Raw genomic sequence first — 21,052 nt, 5'->3', positions numbered from 1 at the left:
CTTGCTACTGGGCATGGTGACACACACCTTTGAATCACCTTTCTAGGACCCTCCTTTCCTCCCACCTTGGTTTTTGAGACAGGGGCTCTCCATGGGATCAGCCTAGGCCAGCTGCAAGCCCTAGAGATCCACCTCCCCTGTGCCAAGGCTACAAGTGCACGCCACTGTGCCTATCTTTGTGCTCAGACTCTGGGGCTGGGACTCATGTCCTTATGCTTGAATGGCAAGCACTTTGCTCACTGTGCCCTCTCCCAGTGCCTCATGTTTCATCCCAGAAGACTCTAATACAGTGCAATGGCTTCCTCTGCGGCTCCCAGAGGTCACCAGAACAAGGGAAGGCCCCAGGCTTTGCAGCCCTGCATCTGAAGAACAGACAGGTATGCAGAACCGAAGTGTGCAGAAGGATGGGACTGGGGGAGGAGAGAATACACAATAGAGTCCACCAAGCTCTCAGCCCACTTCCTTTCCTGGTCACTTCCCCTTCCAAGCCCTGTTGACAGAGCAGATTCCACAGGCCACATGTTTGGCAATCCCCTGGACACTCTGCCAACTTCTGTTTGGGTCAGGGATGGTTAACCCCCAGTTGTCTGGGGTTACCACCTGGATCCCCTCTATGACCATGATCTGTTGTATGTCCAGACCTTTTGGGAGGGGTTTTTTAGATTAATTTATTTTTACCCTATGGTGCATGAGTGTTTTGTCTATGTATATATCTGTAAACTACATGCATGCCTGTGGAAGCCAGAAAAGGGCATCAAATCCCCTGGAACTAGAGTTACAAACAGTTGTGAGCCACCATGTGGGTACAGGGAACCTAACTTGGAGATCCTGGAAGAGCAGCCAGTGCTCTTGAACCACTGACCCATCTCTCCAGCCCTTCTTTTTGTTTTATTTTGTTTTTGAAACAGTGTCTCTCTATGTGGCCCAAACTCACAGAAATCCACCAGTCTCTGTCTTCCAAGTGCTCTGATTAAAATTGTGTGTCACCATGCCTGTGTGTATCAACCCTGGCTAGGCTTTTTTTTGGTTTTTGTTTGAGACAGACAAGAGGGTCTCATGTAACCGAGGCTAGCCACAAACTCACTGGGTAGTAGAGGAAGACCTTGAACAACTGAGCTTCCAGTTTCCACCTCCTAAGTATTCAGATTACTGGTGTGCGCCATCATGCAGGTGTGTGTGTGTGTGTGTGTGTGTGTTGTTTTGAGACCTATGTATCCCTAGTTGGCCTGCAACTCACTATGAGACCAGGTTGGCCACAGACTCCCAGAAATCTGCCTGCTTCTGTGGCTGGTGTGCTGGAATTAAAAGTGTGTACCACCACGCCCTGCCACCATTCAGTGGAGGAAGGGGTTATTCAGTGTTGGCAACTGAACCCCAGGTTCCATGCATGCTAGGCAAGCATTCTACCTGGTGAAATACATCCTGCCCTGGATCCAGCTCTCTTTTTAAGTATTTATTTTTATGTTATAAGTATGGGCGTTTTGCCTCCATGTGTGTGCTTGGTGTGCATGGAGGCCATTACAGACCATTAGGAGACACTATGTGATATTGGGAACTTCTTAATGAATGCTGTGACCTTTTAATACAGTCCCTTGTTGTGGTGACTCCCAACCATAAAATTATTTTTATTGCTACTTCATAACTTTAATTTTTTTTTTTTTTTGGTTTTTCAAGACAGGGTTTCTCTGTAGTTTTGGTACCTGTCCTAGAACTAGCTCTTATAGATCAGGCTGGCCTCGAACTCACAGATATCCACCTGCCTCTGCCTCCCGAGTGCTAGAATTAAATGCATATGCCACCACCGCCCAGTTCATAACTAATTTTTCTAGTGTTATGAACTATGATGTAAATATTTTTGGAGGGGACTAGGAAGATGGCTCAATGGTTAAGAACACTGACTGGTCCTCCAGAAGACCTGGGTTCAATTCCCAGCACCCACATGTCATCTCACAACAGTCTGCAACTCCAATTCCAAGTGACCTGACACCTATGGCAAAACACCAATGCACATAAAATAAAAATAAATAAAATTAAAAATAGTTTTGGAGATAGAGGTTTGTAAGAGGGGTCGTGACCCATAGGTTGAGAATCACTGCTCTAAAGGAATGTGTGCTCTTTCTTAATCGCTGATCCATCTTCCTAGGCCCCCACCTCTGCGCAGGCACAGCTCTTAAAACAGCATCTTCTGGATGGAGCTGGGAAGGAGCTGAGCCACTACTACTTATGCTCTAAACCAGGAAGCTCAAAAGTGTCCAGGAATGAAGACTGTGGGTGGGAAGGAGACCAGAGGAGAGGTGAGACATGGACCCGAGAGGGAGAAGACAGAGGACCTGGAGCACCCGGGTGTGTGGTAGGAGGAAGGTTCGGGTCTCCACTGGGTAGGCCAAAAGGGCGTGGGTGAGCAGGTGGCCAGTGTGGTTTTTCCTGGAATGGAGAAGCTGAAGAGGAAGAGGCTTGTAGAAGGACATCTGGGACAGGGGTGAGCAGGTGGAGAGGTCAGGAGTGAGAAAATCACAAGAGTGAGACAAGTCTTGTAGGGTTGGGGACACACCTTTAATCCCGCCCTGTGGCAGGTGGAGGCAGGAGGATCACAAATTCAAGACCAGACTCAGCTATATGGCCAGCCTGAGACCAGCCTGAATGAGAGCCTGTCTCAAAAACAAGTTTCAACCCATAGTGGCCATCCAAAAAATAGAAAAGACGGATGTGGTGGCTCATGCCTTTAATCCCAGCACTCGGGAGACAGAGACAGGTGGATCCCTGAGTTCCAGGCCAGCTACACAGAAAACCCTGCCTCAAAAAAAAAAAAAAAAAACCCGTCCTGGAGACATTTCTGTGACCATATAAAAGTGTCACCAGCACATCGGTAGAAACCAGCGGTCATATCCACCAGGAAGAAGGATGACCTAGCAGAGCCAAACTCCAGAATTTTTCATTATTTATTGCTTGTGTGGACTTGGTGAGAGGAGTCTCCCTGGGTCATCCAGGCTGGTTTCTCATGGCCAGTTCTGGTCCTTGGGACTTGCACCCCCACGCCGAGGTTTTCTCTTACTGAATCTTTCTTCTTCCCTTTTTTAGTGTGCTGACCAGATAATTCAAAACCATTCATCCGATTGCCTCGTTCTAACCAACACACACACACTCACGTGCACTTGTAATCTAAACAGAGATTACACGTTATAAAAGAGTACATTTATGGCTGACCATATAACTCTACAGCAAAAGGCACTTGCTCACAAGTCTAATGGCCTGGGTTCAATTCCCGGGACCGTCATGGTTGAAATGAGAGAACCAATTCCAACACCTTGTCCTCTGACCTCCACACATACGTCACGGTGTTAATATTCAGGCATTGAACTGGCCTGCCCTTGGGGTCCTGACAGGATACATCCTCAACTGCAGCCACTGAGAGCAAGTTCCTTTTCTGCCCTTTCTCTTCCAATAAACCTCCCATGTGAACCCTGTTGTATGGCGTTCCTTTTTCCCACCAATTTTTAAATAAATTATAAGACGTGGCATGTGCCCAGGACCACCCCCTATAAAATAAATAAATGCTTTAGACGATTAAATAACACATTTTTATACCTTTTTAAAAAGTCTTTATCATACAAGACACACACAGCTGTCTTTACAAAGCTTGGCTTCCACCTAACACCATTCACTGTAGAGATAATGGATGGCTTGAACACAGTAACACAGGCCTAGATCACAACACTTGGCAACATGAGACCTTGTGTCAAAGAAAAGAAAAAGAAAAGAGAGAGAGAGAGAGAGAGAGAGAGAGAGAGAGAGAGAGAGAGAGAGAAATGAAAAAAAGAAAGAAAAGGTAAGTGGTGGTTACTGGTTCCCTGGAGTCTAGGGCTATATAGTTCCGTGGTAATTTACTTGAGTGGCATTTGTGAGCCCCGACTTTAATCCCCAGTATCATAAGAAAAAAGAATAATAATAAATAATATGACCAGGTATTGGAGGTACACACCCTTAATCCCAGCACTTGGGAGGCAGAGAAAGGCGGATCTCTGTGAGTTCAAGGCCAGCCTGATCTACAGAGTGAGTTCCAGGATAGGCTCCTAAACTACAGAGAAACCTTATGTTGGAGGGGGAAAAAAATGAAAGCCAAGTAATACCTTAATCAGTATGATATTTTTCTTTAAAGGAATTTATGCTTATAATCCCAGAATCCAGGAGGATCCTGAGTTCAAGGCTAGCCAGGGCAACTTAGAGAGAGTCTCATAAAAGAAGAAGGGGAGAGTGAGGGGGAGGGGGAAAAGAAAAAAAGAGAAGGAAGCAGAAGATAAAAAGGAGGAGGAAACGAGAGAGAGGAGGGCTGGAGAAGGAACAGAAGGGGTAGTGGCGGCATCTACTCTACACTGCCTGACTCTTCTGGGTTGAGGTATCCATCGTGGACCGAGTGAAAGACTTGCTGTCCCTGGCTACGGAGTCCTCCGAGAGCGCGTTGCGGATGATACTGGGAAGTGACCTGCGAAGCCGCCCCTGGAAGCCCCGGCCAGCCACAACATAGATGATAGGGTTGACGCAGCAGTTGATGTAGGCCAGGGATACGCACAGGGCGTTCAGCTTCTGCACATTCCTGAAGGTGGTCGAGGACGAGTGCAGCCAAGCTATCATGATCCCTGTTACTTGGTAGGGCAGCCAGAAGACAAAGAAACAGGTAACCACGGCCACCACAACCTTGAGCGTCTTGGTGGAGCGCGTGGCCCTGCGACTCCAGGTCCGTAGAAGAAGGAACGTGTAGCACATACTGAGTGTGAGCAGAGGCAACACGAAACCCATGATGAGCCGCAGCAGGGCCACAGCCCTCTCCTTGCGGAAGCCATTCTTACCGTAGTTGACACCACATAACAACTTGGTTGAGTAGGGGTCTTTGTACACCTGACGGAATATGAAGGACGGGATGGTGAGGAGCAGAGCTAAGACCCAGGCCACTCCGCAGGCCATCCACGCCAGGCCTGGCCCTCGGACCTTCTGACACCAGATGGGGTTGAAGACCAACAGGAAACGATCAGCACTGATGGTGGCCAACAGCAGGATACTGGCGTACATGTTGAGCAGAATGAGTGAGGGCAGGATTGAGCAGGCCTGGGGGCTGAAGGGCCAGTCCCCGTACTTTATAACGGCCATGAACAGGACAGGCAGAGCCAAGCATGACAGGAGGTCGGCCACCGCCAGATTCAGAAACCAGATGGCATTGATGGTACGTTTGGCTTCGAATGCTGTCACCCACACCACCAGGGTGTTCCCAGGAACTCCCACCAGGAACACAGCCGAGTAGATGATCAGGCCTACAATATCCCCAGGATGCAACTGCTGTTTTATAGGCCCATCCACAGGCTTGTTGGGGTCTAGGGTCCAAGAAGGGTAGTCATAGTCCTCAGTGGTGTTCTTGTTCATGGGGTCCTAAGCAGAATCAAAGAGGAAGACAGTGCGTGAGTTAGCAGACACGCCCCCGGGAAACTGGGACACTGCCCCATCTTTCTGAGTCTCAGCCCTTCCATGGGGACACTGAAGGTCTATATAACCCGCCATTTGTAGTTTTTATTTTGACACAGGGTCTCTGTAAGTTATCCAAGCCGGTCTTAAATGCACTCTGTAGCTTAGGCTGAAATCATGCCAGGTGCCCAAGTGATGAGTGTACAGGAAAGGCCTGCCAAACCCGAACTTCAACATGATACTGAGGGAGTGGGGACAGAGTTGAGACAGGGCCTCACTATGTAGACCAGGCTGGCCTCACACTCACAGAGATCCACCTGCCTCTGCCTCCCAAGAGATGGGATTAAAGGCGTACATCACTGTGCCTGACCAATGAGATGTTTTTCATTTATTATTGTCTATGTATGTGTCCATGTGCATGTGGTAGCATACACATGGAAGCCAGACAACAGCTTTGTGGGGCCTGCTCCCTCCCTCAACCTTTATGTGGGTTCCAGGATAGAAGTCAGCTCTCCAGGCTACCTGCTAAGCCATCACACCATTGATGTGATTTTTTTAAATTATATGTTTGTGTGTGTGTGTGTGTGTGCGCGCGTGCGTGTGTGTGTGTGTGAGTGTGTGCGTGAGTGTGTGTGCGTGCGTGTGTGTGCGTGAGTGTGTGTGCGTGCGTGTGTGTGCGTGCGTGTGTGTGTACGTGTGTGTGCGTACATGTGTGTGCGTGTGTGTGTGCGTGTGTGCATGCATGTTACTGCAGGTGCCCTGGGAAGTCAGAGGAGGGCATTGGACCCCCTGGGTCTACAGGTAGTTGTGAGCTACTCTACATAGGAGCCGGGGACTGAACTCTAGTCCTCTGGCAACCACTCTTGACTGTTGAGCCATCTCTCTAGCTCCCAGTGAAATATTTTTTTTTTTTTGATTTTTCGAGACAGGGTTTTTTCGTAGCTTTTGGTTCCTGTCCTGGAACTAGCTGTTGTAGACCAGGCTGGCCTCGAACTCTAAGAGATCCGCCTGCCTCTGCCTCCCGAGTGTACAGTGAAATATCTTAAAGAATCAAAATGTGGGGGGCTGGAGAGATGGCTCAGAGGTTAAGAGCATTGCCTGCTCTTTCAAAGGTCCTGAGTTCAATTCCCAGCAACACATGGTGGCTCACAACCATCTGTAATGAGGTCTGGTGCCCTCTTCTGGCCTGCAGGCATACATACAGACAGAATATTGTATACATAATAAATAAATAAATATTTAAAAGAATCAAAATGTGTATCAGGGGGGCTGGAGAGATGGCTCAGAGGTTAAGAGCATTGCCTGCTCTACCAAAGGTCCTGAGTTCAATTCCCAGCAACACATGGTGGCTCACAACCATCTGTAATGGGGTCTGGTGCCCTCTTCTAGCCAGTAGGCATACACACAGACAGAATATTGTATACATAATATATATATATATGTATGTATGTATGTATGAGGATTGTCATGCATTCAAGCTCAGCATGAGCTATGTGGCCAGACATTATCTCTCTCTCATACGAACACACACACACACACACACACACACACAAATGATTTTGTTGTTGTTGTTGTTGTTGTTGTTGTTCCTTTATTGTTTGGTTTTTTGACAGAGTCTGCTATACCCCAGGCTGGTTTCAAAACTTAAACTCACTATGTAGCTGAAGCAACCTTAAACTACAGATCCTCCTGTCTCCACCTCCCATGTGCTGGGATTACGATGTGTGCCCTGAATTTGGGCCAATATCCAAAGTTGAAATAAAGAAAGGACAATGTCATCTATTTCAAAACACCTCATTATTGGAAGTGAAGCTTCGCTCTGTGGTTGGCATGCCCAGCGGGTGGGTTCCTACAGGGTGTCAGTATTAAACAGAGTGACGTGTGACCATGATGTGTAAGTATATTGGGCAATGTGGCCTTTGAGAACAGTGAAGGATGTCTTGTGGGTTTGTGGTTTTCCTTTAAAACAGCGAGTTCGCTGGGGCTGGGGCTGTCACTGAGCCCCTATCTCCCACTACAAAAGAGGGCAGGGTCTGGAGAAGGAATGAAGAGAGACCAACCAACCACTGGGTCCCACAGCTCAATGGTAGAATGCTTGACCAGCATGCATAGGATCCTGGGTTCAATCCCTGGTATTAACAAGGAAAAAATAAAGGAGCTGGGGGGGGGGGGGGTTGGAGACAGAGAGATAAAGAGTCATACCCAAAAAAAATAATAAAAATAAATAAAAATAAAATAGCGAGTTCTCAACATGCGGATCGCTTCCGGGGTTGAACGACCCTTTCACAGGGGTCTCCTAAGGTCATTGGAGAACACAGATATTTACATTATGATTTATAACAGTAGCAAAATTACAGTTATGGAGTAACGATGAAAATGATTTTATGGTTGGAGTCACCACAACATGAGGAACTGAATGAAAAGCATTGCGGCGTTAGGAAGGCTGAGGACTACTGCTTTAAAAAAATCTTCTCTCAAACCAGGCTTGGTGGCTCATGGCATTCAGGACCTGGACACAAGATGGGGAAGCATTCAATGCTAGCCGTATTACATGAAACCCAATCTCGCTGGGGAGGAGTGAGCCTGGGACTGTGGGTAAGGCACTTGTCTAGTATTCATGAAGTCCTGGGCTCCAAACCCAGGACAATATAAAACTAGAAATGGTGGCTCACACCCCAGAGTTTGAGATATGGAGGCAAGAGGTTCAGAAGTTCAAAGTTATCATCAGCTCAGAGTGAGCCCCATGCCAGCCTGGGCCACATGAGACTGCCTCAAGAAAAAGTTTTATGAAATTTTCTCTTTGGTTAAAATGATAGACAGATGCCAGATATGACGACACATGCTTTTGATCTGTTCTTTGAGTCTGGCTGTCCTGGAGCTCACTCTGTAGACCAGGCTGGCCTCAAACTCACAGTGATCCACCTGCCTCTACCTTCTGAGTGCTGGGATTAAAGGCGTGCGCCGCCACCACCACCTGGCATGATACTTGTGTTTAATCTCAGCACTCAGGAGACAGAGCCAGATGGATTTCTGTGCGTTTGAGGCCAGCATGTTTGACATAGTGAGTTCCCGTACTGCCAGAGCCAGACAGTGAGATTCTGTCTTAGGAAGGAAGTGAGGGAGAGAGGGAGAGAGAGATGGTCCAATGTTTTAGTTAGTATAAGAGAGGAGCAGGCACTAGCGCTTGTACCAGCTGAGGATGAGGATGAGTCCTCTGGATACTGGCTTTGCAGCCATCCCCTGGCATCCCAACCCCACCTCCCCTACAGGAAGCCCCCTTTCTTCCCTCATTATCTCGCCATCCTTGCTGCAATGACTCAGACCTCTGATGCGGATCTCTCTAAACCCCATCTCTCACACTTGATGGCTGGCCACCTCCCTTCCTGGCATAATCTCACCCTGTCCTCAGAGAAAAAGATGCTGATTCTAAGCTCTGTGGTTTCCTGGAGCTTCCAGTTACAAACATCTCTGGACAGCTTTGGCCTTGACAGGGTCCCTACAAAGGGGGAGACTGGCTGAGTGTGGTAGACACCTACGTTCCCAGCACCTGAGAAGCTCAGGCAAGAGGATCTTGAGTTTGAGGCCAGCCTGGGCTACCCAAATACTGTCTCAAAACATAAAACAAACAAAAAGAGAAAAGAAAGAAAGAAAGGGAGAGAGGGAGACACACACACACAGAGAGAGAGAGAGAGAGAGAGAGAGAGAGAGAGAGAGAGAGAGAGAGAGAAAGTTAGTTTGGAACTATGCAAAGTACTTAAACAAAGGGTTGTGCAAGCTAGTGATGGCATCTAGGCAATAAAGTACTATGTCACTGTTAAAAAGAACGAGGAAGTTGTTAATAAGATGATACAGAAAGATCTCTGATATCTAAGGAAAAATTTTAAAAATAAGAAATAAGAGTGGGCAATGCACAAAGTATATTACCTATAAAAGGAACAATGACCTGTGTGTGTGTGTGTGTGTGTGTGTGTGTGTGTGTGTGTGTGTGTGCTCACTTGCATCTGTACGCACTGACTAGCTTCACACACTTTAATGGTTACCCCTGAGGAAGGGACTGGCACTCAGGGATAAGAGCTGTTCCTGTGACTTAAGTGGTTCAGGGACGTGGAACACGCTGCCTCCTCCAGAACAGTACTATACAGGCTCCCGTGTCCTCTCCACACACAGTGCTATGAACAGTACTATACAGGCTCCCGTGTCCTCTCCACACACAGTGCTATGAACAGTACTATACAGGCTCCCGTGTCCTCTCCACGCACAGTGCTATGAACAGTACTATACAGGCTCCCGTGTCCTCTCCACGCACAGTGCTATGAACAGTACTATACAGGCTCCCGTGTCCTCTCCACACACAGTGCTATGAACAGTACTATACAGGCTCCCGTGTCCTCTCCATACAGTGTCCCATGTCTGTGGACACAGCTAATCATAAGGTCAACAATATTTGAAAAAAAAAGAGAAAAATAATTGGGGGGAAAAAAGAAGGGTATGGAAAGATGGTTCGGCAATGAGGAGCATGGGAATCTCACAGGAAATCCCACAACTGCCTATAACTCCCACTCCAGGGGATCAAACACCATCTCTTGCCCTCTGAGAGCACCCTCGCATGTGCGGCAAACACATACCAGTGTACATGTAAATAAAAACAAATCTTATAAAAATGAAAAAATAAATGATATAAAAATAGTTTAATATAAAAATAGCTTAAGGAATACGACAAGACAAAGTCTACACACGGATATTCCAGAGGTGGAAGGTGGAGCAGAACAGGAAGGCAAAGCCGTCCTTGGCTACATAGTGAGTTCTAGGTTCAGTCTGGGCTATAGGAGAGTCTGCTTCAAAATAACAATAATTAGTAATAATAGCACAGAGTTAGGGATGGAGCTTAGTGGTAGTATACCTGTCTAGCATGTATACAACCCAGGTTCACGATCTGGGGTCACCCACCAATGTGTGTGTGTGTGTGTGTGTGTGTGTGTGTGTGTGTGTGTGTGTGTGTATGTGTGTGTGTGTGTAATTGATATACACACACATGTATGCATACATGCATTATATATACATTTATACATATAGTGTGTGTATACACATAAGCAAAAAACATCCTGTGAGGAAAGAGAGGCATGTGTAATATGCGTGTGCAGACTTTTCTCTTGTTCTGTTTCTTAAGGCATGATTTTCACAAATCTAGATCACAAAGGTATTAATAAGGGTCTGGAGAAGATGGGGTAGAGAATTGTGTAAGTCCTGTGCAAATACTCTATTTATTTTGCTTAAGGGACTCAAGTCTCCCTGAATTGGAGTTATTTTGGGGGTTTACTGGCAGCCTAAGAAGAGATGTGTGCTAACCAATCTGCAATTCTTTTGGAAGCTAACAAGACTAGTTCTTTTTCAAGCAGGTATTAACCAGCCAGTTATACCTGCTCTTGCCTCAGGAAACATCCCCTCTCCACGCAGTTTTTTTCTGTGATGAGAACGGGCGGCGGGATGGGAAGGGGACATTTAAGAGGAGTCCAGAAAACATCCAGGAGAAAGAAGATGGGCTCCGTCCCTGAGAAGTGTTTCCACGAGATGGAGATGTTCTTGTCTGTGAGATTCAAGATGTCAGCCACCACTACGTGTGGGCACTGAGCGCTGGAGAAGGCGCAGGAATAGCTGAGGAACTGATCTCTTCAATGTGATTTTAATTGAACTTAGAAACCGTTGGCTGATGGCTGCTGCGTGGATGGGCACTGAGCATCAGGGGCCTGAGTGTGAGCACTGGGAGCTGTTTGGGTGCATGAGCTTAGTTACTGCAAAAAATGGCGACTCAGCAACATGGGGGCACAATATTTATGATTCTCTGTCCTAAGTTCAAATGGGTTTTTTTTTCCTTTTTTCTTTTCATTTTTTCATTTTTTTTATTTATTTATTTTTTATTTATTTATTTATTTATTTATTTGCGACAAGGCCTCGTATAGCCCCGGCTGTCCTTGAATTCCTCATTCGCCTGCCTCTACCTCCCAAGTGCTAGGATTACAGGCTATGTGCCACTGTGACCAGCGTCCACTAATCTTTTCAAGTATCTCATTTAGCACAAAGGACAGCCCCCATAGCGCTGCGACTGTGGCCATTCTCACTCCACAGATGAAGAAACATGAGGCCCTAGATAAGTTAGGAAGCCTCCCAAATCATCTCTATTAGCAAGAGCAGAGATAGGGGAGGAATCCCAAAAGCCTTCATTTGAAAGGCTGTACTACCTAAAGAACGGGGCGCCAGTGTGGTCGTGCACACCTTTAACCCAAGCATCTGGGAATTTGAGTCTAGCCTCATCTACATAGAGAGTTCCAGGACAGCCAAGGTTATGTAGTGAGACTCTTTCTGAAAAAGAAAAAAAAAAACAGAGACAAAGAGAAACAAACAAACAAAAAAGAGCCTAAATCTCTGTTGAGAGGAAATGAAACTTCCCATGGGATAGCTCATGCCTGTTAAAAAAGATTGTGGTAAAAAAAAAAAAGATTGTGGTAAAAAGATTGTGGTTCTCTCGAAATACATGGATATTATGTATCCCCCCCACAGTGATTGTTTACTTATGTGATAAATCAGCAGTGCTTAGCAAAGTGACTGGCATGCAGTAAACACTCAATAAATGCCTAATTAAAAATTATTCATTCAAAAGAAGCAAGAAAAATTATGTATAGGAGGGAGCGTGGTGGTACGTGCCTGTAATCTCAGCACTTGGAAGGTTGGTGAAGGAAAAGGATGTGATTGAGACTGTCTTGAGCTAGTGGCATCTTGTCTTAAAAGATTAAGGACTGAAATCCAACTCCAGGGTAGAGCCCCTGCCTAGAATCCCCCAGTGAGGGGCTGGGGTGTGGCTCAGTGGTAGAGCCCCTGCCAAGAATCCCCCAGTGAGGGGCTGGGGTGTGGCTCAGTGGAAGAGGACCTGCCTAGAATCCCCCAGTCAGAAGCTGGGGATGTGGCTCAGTGGAAGAGGACCTGCCTAGAATCCCCCAGTCAGAAGCTGGGGGTGTGGCTCAGTGGTAGAGCCCCTGCCTAGAATCCCCCAGTGAGGGGCTGGGGTGTGGCTCAGTGGTAGAGCCCCTGCCTAGAATCCCCCAGTGAGGACCTTGGGTGTGGCTTAGCCATAGAGCACTGGCCTAAGAATCCAGAGCAATACCCCAGCTGAAATCAGGGACTTTACTGGTCAAGAATCAATAGAGCGATTTTGTGCTCTGGAACATCGTGTAGAAAGGAAAAAACCAGTAAGTCATAGCCCTCCCTGTTCTGGAAACCCCAGTTGCTCAGGGCAGAACCAGAGGATGACCTGGGGACTCAGGGATGAAGAAAGCTCGCAACTTCCCTGGTCACCGAGTTTTGCACTTCCTCTTTTGTGTGGATGAAGCAAGGTCATATCCTCTGTTACAGAGGTGCCAAATCGCAACTCTTCTAGCACCATACCGCAACCTCAGGACCCAGGCATCCAAAAGGGACCCGCTAAGAGGGCCATGGACTCTAGATGTCAGTCCCTTCTGACTTCTCCAGTCGTGACCGTTCTTCCAAATCCGTTAAGACTTGGCTTTTTGTTTCTCTCATTCTGTAGCCCTGGGTATCCTGGAACTCACTCTGTAGACCAGGCTGGCCTCGAACTCAGAGATCTTCCCCTGCCCCTGTCTCCTGAGAGCTGGGATAGCAGGTGTGCACCAACAGGATGGTCGGTTTGTTAAACTTTTTGTTGTTGCTTTTCTGATACAGGAGTATCATGTAGCCCAGACTAACCTCAAAATTACTATGTAAGACTGAGCTTCCAACTCCTATGCATCCACCTCCTGAGAGCAGGAGGTGCCACCACACCCTGCTTTACAGGGTGCCGGTAAGTAGACCCAGGCCTGGCAGCACTCCACCAAGCACCTGTACCCCTGAGCTGTTGTCTACAACCTGTTTGTCTTTTAACACAATTTCTCACAGTGTAGCTAGTGTAGCCCAGGCTGGGCTCGAACTGCAGCACCCTGCCTCAGCCTCTTGAGGGCTCAGATTACAGGTGTAAGCTACCATGCCCAACTCCTAGAACCCTTCATTTAGGATAGCCAATGCCAGGGTTTTCTGTCCTGAAGAACCTTCTCGGGTCTACCGCCCTGTGAGGCTGCGGTGATGCTCTGAAGTCCTTAGTCCCTGGCCGTATCCCATCCTCAGCATAAGAGCTTGGGATGCAGTTGGGAGAGGGCAGATGAAGAGAGCTTGACAAGCAAAGGCAGACAGAGTTAGACAGGGAGAGTGAGGGGGGAGGAACCCACTCACCATGGCTCGGCTCCTCCCGCGTTCTGTGGTGACCACGACGGCTGCCTGAAGGTCCCTCCTGTCGCCTGGGCTGTGCCTTTTAAAGCCTCAAGAAGAGATGCTGGCAGCTGAGAGGAAATGACTGTCTTGTCCCTCTGAGGTGCTCATTGGTCACACACTGGCCATTCTAGTTGGGGCTCCCTCCACCGGTGCTCACCCAGAAAACTCTCAGCACCACCCAGGGCCACCCAAGCAGAGGAGAAAAGTCTGGCATGGAAAAAGGAGGAAGTCTCTGGCCCCGGAAGGGGAAAAGGCAATTTCCAGGGCCTCTTCTCCTTTGTGGACACAGCGGCCTTTACTGGCCTTGGTTCCCCCATCTGAGGAGAGCTTTACTTCAACTAAAGGAAGTCTTGGGGTTCCTGGGGTTTCCAGAAAATAGGGATGGGAACCACAGCTCCAGCCTCTTTGAAAGATTATTTTTTATTTATGAATGCTCTATCTGCATATACACTTTTATGCCAGAAGAGGACATCAGATCCCACTATAGATGGTTGTGAGCCACTGTGTGTGCTGGGAATTGAACTCAGGTCCTTGGGGCTGGAGAGATCGCTTAGTGATTAGGAGCACGGACTGCTGTGCTGCAATTCCAAGATCGGACTCACGTGCAGGAAAAACACCAACGCACATAAAATAAAAATAAACAGAATAGCCGGGTGGTGGTGGCACACACCTTTAATCCCAGAACTCGGGAGGCAGAGGCAGGCAGATCTCCGTGAATTCGAGGCCAGCCTGGTCTACAGGACAGGCTCCAAAGCTACAGAGAAACCCTCTGTTGAAAAACCAACAAAATAAGTAAATAAATACAAAATTATTTTTAAAAATGAACAAATAAACTCAGGTCCTCAGCTCCCAACTAGGTTAGCCTTTATAACTAAAGCACACACAGGGCTGTAGTGATGACCCAGGTCTTAGGAGGGGGCTGGGTCTAACACACAACATAACCCTAGCACTCAGGAGGAGGCTGCAGCAGAAGATCACCCTGGGCTACAGAATGAGACCTCGTCTCAAATATTAAAAACCAAAGCACGGCACGCCAAGATCATAGCTCGGCTGGTGAAATGCTTGCCTAGCATGCACGAGACCCTGGGTTCCACTCCCGGCGCCAAGTCAAGTCTGCTGCAGTGGGGCATTCTACCTCAGCACTCAGCAGGCATCAAGTCTGCTGCAGTGGGGCATTCTACCCCAGCACTCAGCAGGCATCAAGTCTGCTGCAGTGGGGCATTCTACCCCAGCACTCAGCAGGCATCAAGTCGACTTGATGCAGTGGGGCATTCTACCTCAGCACTCAGCAGGCATCAAGTCTGCTGCAGGGGGGCATTCTACTCCGAGGAGAGAGAGTGCAAAGGTCAAGGTCAAGGTCAACTTCACTGTGTAGTAAGTTCCAGTCCAGACTAGACTTCATGAGGCCGAATAGAGCAGGGATTCTCGACCTTCCCAGTGCTGAGACCCTGTAATACAGTCCCCATGGTGTGGTGACCCCCCAACCATAAAATACTTTCATTGCTACTTCATAACTGTAATTTTCTACTGTTATGAATCATAATGTAAATATCTGATGTGCAGGATATCTGTTATGTGACCTCCAAAGGGGCTGTGGCCCACAGGTTGAGAACCACTGCTTTACACTCCTGTAATCCTGCCATTTAGACTGAATTTAGCCTGAAGCAGGAGGATCCAGGGCACCTAAACTGCATGGCAAGGACACACACAAACTAAACTAATGTCACAGGTGTAGTACACACCATTAATCCTATCAATCCTATGAGTTCCAGGTCTATAATGGCCATAAAATGAGAGTCTGTCTGGAAATTTAAAAAAAAATTAAATTAAATTAAAAATAAAGCAAAAGAAACATCTTACTGTCCATTTTTCTTTTTTTCTTATTTTTTTTTGTTTTATTGTTGTTGCTGCTTGTTTGTTTGTTTGAGATAAGCTTTCTCTGTGTAACAGTCCTAGCTGTCCTGGAACTAGCTCTTGTAGACAAGGCTGGCCTCGAACTCACAGAGATCCGCCTGCCTCTGCCTCCCAAGTTCTGGGATTAAAAGCTTGAGCACCACTGCCCAGCACATTTTACTGCCTTAACTAATGCTGTGTTGTTTTGTTTTCTATTTGCTTGAAATCTGAAATCGTCTCTCTTCTCCTCCCACACCCGCCCTGTGGACCTGAGACATCGGCCACGTGAGACCACTGGGCCCTGGAGCTCCTGTGGGTATTCAGGGAGATGGACCTACAAGAGAAGCACACTCTGTGGATTTCAGAGATGACAGGGGAAGCAGTTCGCGGTGGGGCTATGTCTATAATCTGCGTTTATAATCTCAGCACTTGGGAGGAGGGCACAAGAGGCTCCATAGCTCAAGTTCATCCTGATACAGACAGTTTGAGGCAAATCCAAACATGAGAAGGATCCCCCCAAAAAAAAAAATCAGACAGTCAGGTGATGGTACACATCTTTAATCCCAGCACTTGGGAGGCAGAGGCAGGTGGATCACTGTGAGTTCGATGCAAGCCTGGTCTACAGAGCAAGTCCCAGAACTGCCCAGACTACTCCGAAAAACCCTGTCTCGGAAAATAAAATAAAATAAATAAACAAACACACATGTGTTAAATTTATTGATTTGGTGTGTGTGTGTGTGTGTAGGTCAGGGGACAAAGTGCAATCCTTTCCTTCTACCATGTTGGTCACAGGAATTGAGCTCAGGGCAACAGGTTTAAGGGCAAGCACTTCACCCACAGAACCATCTCATTGACCCCTTTTTCTTGGGTAGAGCTGAGGACTTTCAGTTTACACAAGGGAAACCAGAGAAGCTGAAGAGACTTGTGACCCGATGGCGTGAGAAGGGTAAGCTGTCACTCATCTATGGCTCCCAGTGCCCTCCCTGGAAAGCCCGTCCCCTGCAGAAGTGTGTGAAGCCCATCTGCTGTCACGCTGAGTGAGGTTCCAGGCTGCCGCCATGGTGGCTTCTGGGGCAGTGCTGAGACACAAGTGGCCTTCTGCCGCTGGTCTAGTGGGCTTGCAAGAGGTTCTTGTGTCTACTCTGCCTAAAAACAGAAGGCTGGAGAGATGGCTCAGGGATTGAGAGTGCTGCCTGCTCTTCTAGGTCCTGACTTCAATTCCTAGCAACTCCATGGTGGCTCACAACCATCTATAATGAGATCTGGTGTCCTCTTCTGGCATGCACTGTATATGATTTAAAAGAGAGAGGGAGAGAGAGAGGGAGAGAGAGAGAGAGAGAGAGAGAGAGAGAGAGAGAGAGAGAGAGGTGCGGCATGCCTTTAATTCCAGCAGAGGCAGAAACACTGTATATGTGATATCTAAAGAAACAGGAGGCTCTCTGGGTGATGGTGGCACATGCCTTTAATCCCAGCAGAGACAAGTGGAATGAGTTTGAGGCCAGCCTGGTCTATATAGAGAGCAAGTTCCAGAATAGCCAGCTCTACACAGAGAAATGCTGCCTCAAAAACAAAATGTAACCTTAAAAAATTAACCAATAAAAGTAACCAATTAAATAAAATGGACTGTGTTAGTTTCCTGTATTGGCTATAGCCACCAATCAGAGGTTTATGGTTTATGAGACTTGAAAAGTTACAGTCTCAGGACTGGAGAGATGGCTCAGGAGTTAACAGCACTGGGCTGGGCGGTGATGGTGCACACTTTTAATCTCAGCACTGGGGAGGCCAGCCTGGTCTACAAGAGCTAGATCCAGGACAGGTTCAAGCTTAGAGATACCCTATCTGGAAAAGCAAAACAAAAACAAAAGAGCACTGGTAGCTCTTCAGGCAAGTCAGTTCCCAGCAACTACATGGAATCTGGCGACACCTTGTGTCTGGTTCTCTCTTCTGTCACGCAGGCATACTTGCAACCAGAGCATTCATATTCATAAATGAATCTTTTGTTGTTGTTGTTTTTTCGAGACAGGGCTTCTCTGTGGCTTTGGAGCCTGTCCTGGAACTAGCTCTTGTAGACCAGGCTGGTCTCAAACTCACAGAGATCCACCTGCTTCTGCCTTCCGAGTGCTGGGATTAAAGGCATGCGCCACAATCGCCCGGCTTCATAAATAAATCTTTTAAAAGAAAGTTACAGTATCATTCTTCCAGGATCCATATGTTTGAAAGGCATGGTGACCCAGAATAGCTTTACAGAATATTCTAGAAGGGTCTTTCTTTTTTTTTTCTATTTTTTTTAAAGAAAAGAAACTATCTTTTTTCATTATACATACTAATCGAAGTTCTCACTCCCTCCCCTCCTCCCATTCCCTCCACATCCCCCCTCCCGCCCCACCCACTTCTCACCTCTCAGAGAGGTACTGCACATTGCTTTGGGGAAGGTCCAAGGTCCACCTACCTACTACATGTAGGCTGAGCAAGATATCCGTCCAAAGAAAATAGGTTCCACAAAAGCCAGAACAAGCAGTAGAGACAATCCTGGTGCCCTACCAGTGGCCCCTCAGCCTGCCCCAGCCATGCAACTGAATGTGTCACCCACATCAGAAGGTTAGTTTGATCCTATGCTTGTTCCTTCCCCGTCCAGCTGGAGTTAGTGAGCGCCCATTAGCTCAGGTGGACTGTTTCAGTGGATGAACCCTTCATGGTCTTGACCTCTTTGCTCATATTCTCACTCCTCCCACTCTTCAACTGGACACTGGGAGCTCAGTCCAGTGCTCCCATGCGGGTCTCTGCCTCTGTTTCCATCAGTTGCTGGATGAAGTTTCCATGGTGAAATTTGAGATATTCGTCAGTCTGACTACAAGGCAGGGCCAGTTCAGGCACCCTCTCCTTTATTGCTTAGGGTCGTAGCTGGGGTCATCCTTGTAGATTCCCTGGGATTTCTCTAGAGCCAGGTTTCTGCTAACTCTGTAACTGCTCCCTCGATGAAGATATCTCTTCCCCTCTCATCTCTGTCCTTCCTCCATCTCAACTATCCCATTCCCTCAAGTTCTCCTCACCCCTCCCCTTCTCCTCTCCTCCTCCCCTTCTACCCTGCATAGAAGGGTCTTTCTAGGCCTCTTCCACTGGCTACATCACCCCAACTTCTGCCTCCAGCCTCACAAAGCCCTCTCCTCCCAAGTGCCCTCCTGTCTCTTCTAAGGACACTTGTCCTTTTACCCACAAAGCCCCCCTTTTCAAATAACGATACATCCACACCTTCTAGGTAGTTTGGGGGTGAGTTCTTTTTTGGTGGGCAGGGAGTTACCGATTCAAGCCATTCCTTGGACCAAACTGTTCTTCAAAGTGGAGGGGCCATCCCAAAGCATGTTCTTGTTATTGTCACCAGAAAATTCTGGACTCTGAAGCACCTAACATGAGCAGGGTAAATGGATCCTAGGTCATCTTAGGTCATCCAGCTTTCGCTTGACAGTAAGAAGAAACCTAAAGGCAAAACCTCAAAGCGCCTGCAGGGCAGAGCACTGATCTCAGCCTGGGAAGCTAAGACTCCAGCTGGGCGAGTCTTAATTAAAATGTTCCTCTGATTCTCACTGTGCAGCTCGCGCCCTCTTGTGGTTGCACACTACTCACATGCCTTCTGAGCTCACCCCAGTTAATGATCTGGGGCTTTGCTTTAAATATATATACATTTAAATATTTAATTTTTTTGTTTTGTTCTTGTTTTTCCGATAAAGGATTTCTCTGTGTAACCACTCTTGTTGTCCTGGAACTCACTCTGTAGACCAGGCTGGCCTCGAACTCACAGAGATCCACCTGCCTCTGCCCTTGCTTCTACCTCTTGAGGGCTAGGATTGGAAGAGGGCGCACACCTCCAATCCTCGCCTTCGGGAGGCAGAGGCAGGCGGATCTCTGTGAGTTCCAGGCCAGCCTGGTCTACAAGAGCTAGTTCCAGGACAGGCTCCAAAACCACAGAGAAACCCTGACTTGAAAAAACAGTATATATATATATATTTATATACAATATTCATATTTATATATTTTTTAATGTGTGTGTGAGTTCTTTGCCTGCACCTATCTCTATATACCACATGCGTGCCTAGTACCAAAGGATATAAGAAGACATTGTCGAATCTCATAGAACAGGAGTTACAGACAGACGTGAGCCTCCATATGGGAACTGGGATTTAAACCCAATCTTCAGGGCTCTTAACCTGTCTAGCCAATGTCTCCAGCACCCTTTGTACTTTGTGTGTATGTGTGTTGTGGCGCTGAGAAGCAAACCCAGCTCCTACCTTAGGCACACTAGACAAGCACTCTACCGTTTGCCTAAGGCCGCACCTCAGTGAGGCTGGGTTTGCAGTCTGCTGAAAATCTGCAGCAGAGGCTGAGAGGTTGTCTTCAGAAAGAAGGAATTTATATTCTCTAATTTGTGCTTTCAGCCTCAAAATCCCCATATAGCTGAGGATAGCCTTGAACTTCCATCCTTCTGTCCCTCCCTGGGTTACAGAAGACTGCTACAGTATCAGGTTTCTGTGGTGCCAGACATGGAGCCCTGGGCTTCCTGTATGCTAAGCAACTGCTCCACACCACAAGCCCCTAGTCTCTCACCTTCGCTAGAGCTGTTGAACACAGACCCAAGAAGATAAAGAGGTCTGGGGTTGAGAGGAACCAAATGATAAAAACCAATACACACGGCCAGGTGGCGGTAGCACACGCCTTCAATTCAGCCAGGTGGTGGTAGCACACGCCTTCACACACTTGAGAGGCAGAGGCAGGCGGATCTCTGTGAGTTGGAGGCCAGCCTGGTCTACAGAGCAAGTTCCAAGACAGCTAGGGCTGTTATGCAGAGAAACCATGTCTAAAAAAAAAAATGGGGAACAGGGCTGGAGAGATGGCTCAGAGGTTAAGAGCACTGACTGCTCTTTCAGAGGTCCTGAGTTTGATTCCCAGCAGCTGCATGGTGGCTCACAACCATCGGTAATGAGTGCCCTCTTCTGGCATGTGTATACATAATAAATTTTTTAAAAAATGTAAAGGAAAGCCGGGCAGTGGTGGCACACGCCTTTAATCCCAGCACTCGGGAGGCAGAGGCAGGCAGATCTCTGTGAGTTCAAGACCAGCCTGGTCTACAAGAGCTAGTTCCAGGACAGGCTCCAAAACCACAGAGAAACCCTGTCTCGAAAAGGCCAAAAAAAAAAAATGTAAAGGAAGCCAGAGAGCTACACGAGACCCTGTCTCAAACCCCCCCCACCAAAAAAAGATGAAGAAATTTTTTAAGTTTCATTTATTGAGTCACTGTTTGTTTTTAAAACTGTATTTATTATGTGTATCAGCATTTTGCCTGCATGTAGGTATGTGGACCACATTCATGCAGTGCCAGTGAAGGCCAGAAGAGGGCACCAGA

General features: G+C 47.4%; 1 protein-coding gene across 1 annotated transcript; it reads right to left on the bottom strand.

Annotated features, from left to right (window-relative positions):
- Positions 1 to 3,561: 3,561 nt before the first annotated feature.
- On the bottom strand, positions 3,562 to 13,848 carry C5ar1 (complement C5a receptor 1). The gene is made up of 2 exons (XM_075958906.1): positions 13,726 to 13,848; positions 3,562 to 5,418 (listed from the first exon to the last, which is right to left on the bottom strand). Exons 1-2 carry the CDS (start codon positions 13,726 to 13,728, stop codon positions 4,366 to 4,368), a joined length of 1,056 nt encoding a protein of 351 aa, XP_075815021.1. The 5' UTR covers positions 13,729 to 13,848; the 3' UTR covers positions 3,562 to 4,365.
- Between the last annotated feature and the right edge of the window lie 7,204 nt (positions 13,849 to 21,052).

Source organism: Microtus pennsylvanicus, chromosome 1, assembly GCF_037038515.1.
Source record: "Microtus pennsylvanicus isolate mMicPen1 chromosome 1, mMicPen1.hap1, whole genome shotgun sequence".
Taxonomy (NCBI): Eukaryota; Metazoa; Chordata; class Mammalia; order Rodentia; family Cricetidae; genus Microtus; species Microtus pennsylvanicus.
Note: the sequence above shows the minus strand (reverse complement) of the source record. Positions and strands in the feature narration are given on the sequence as shown.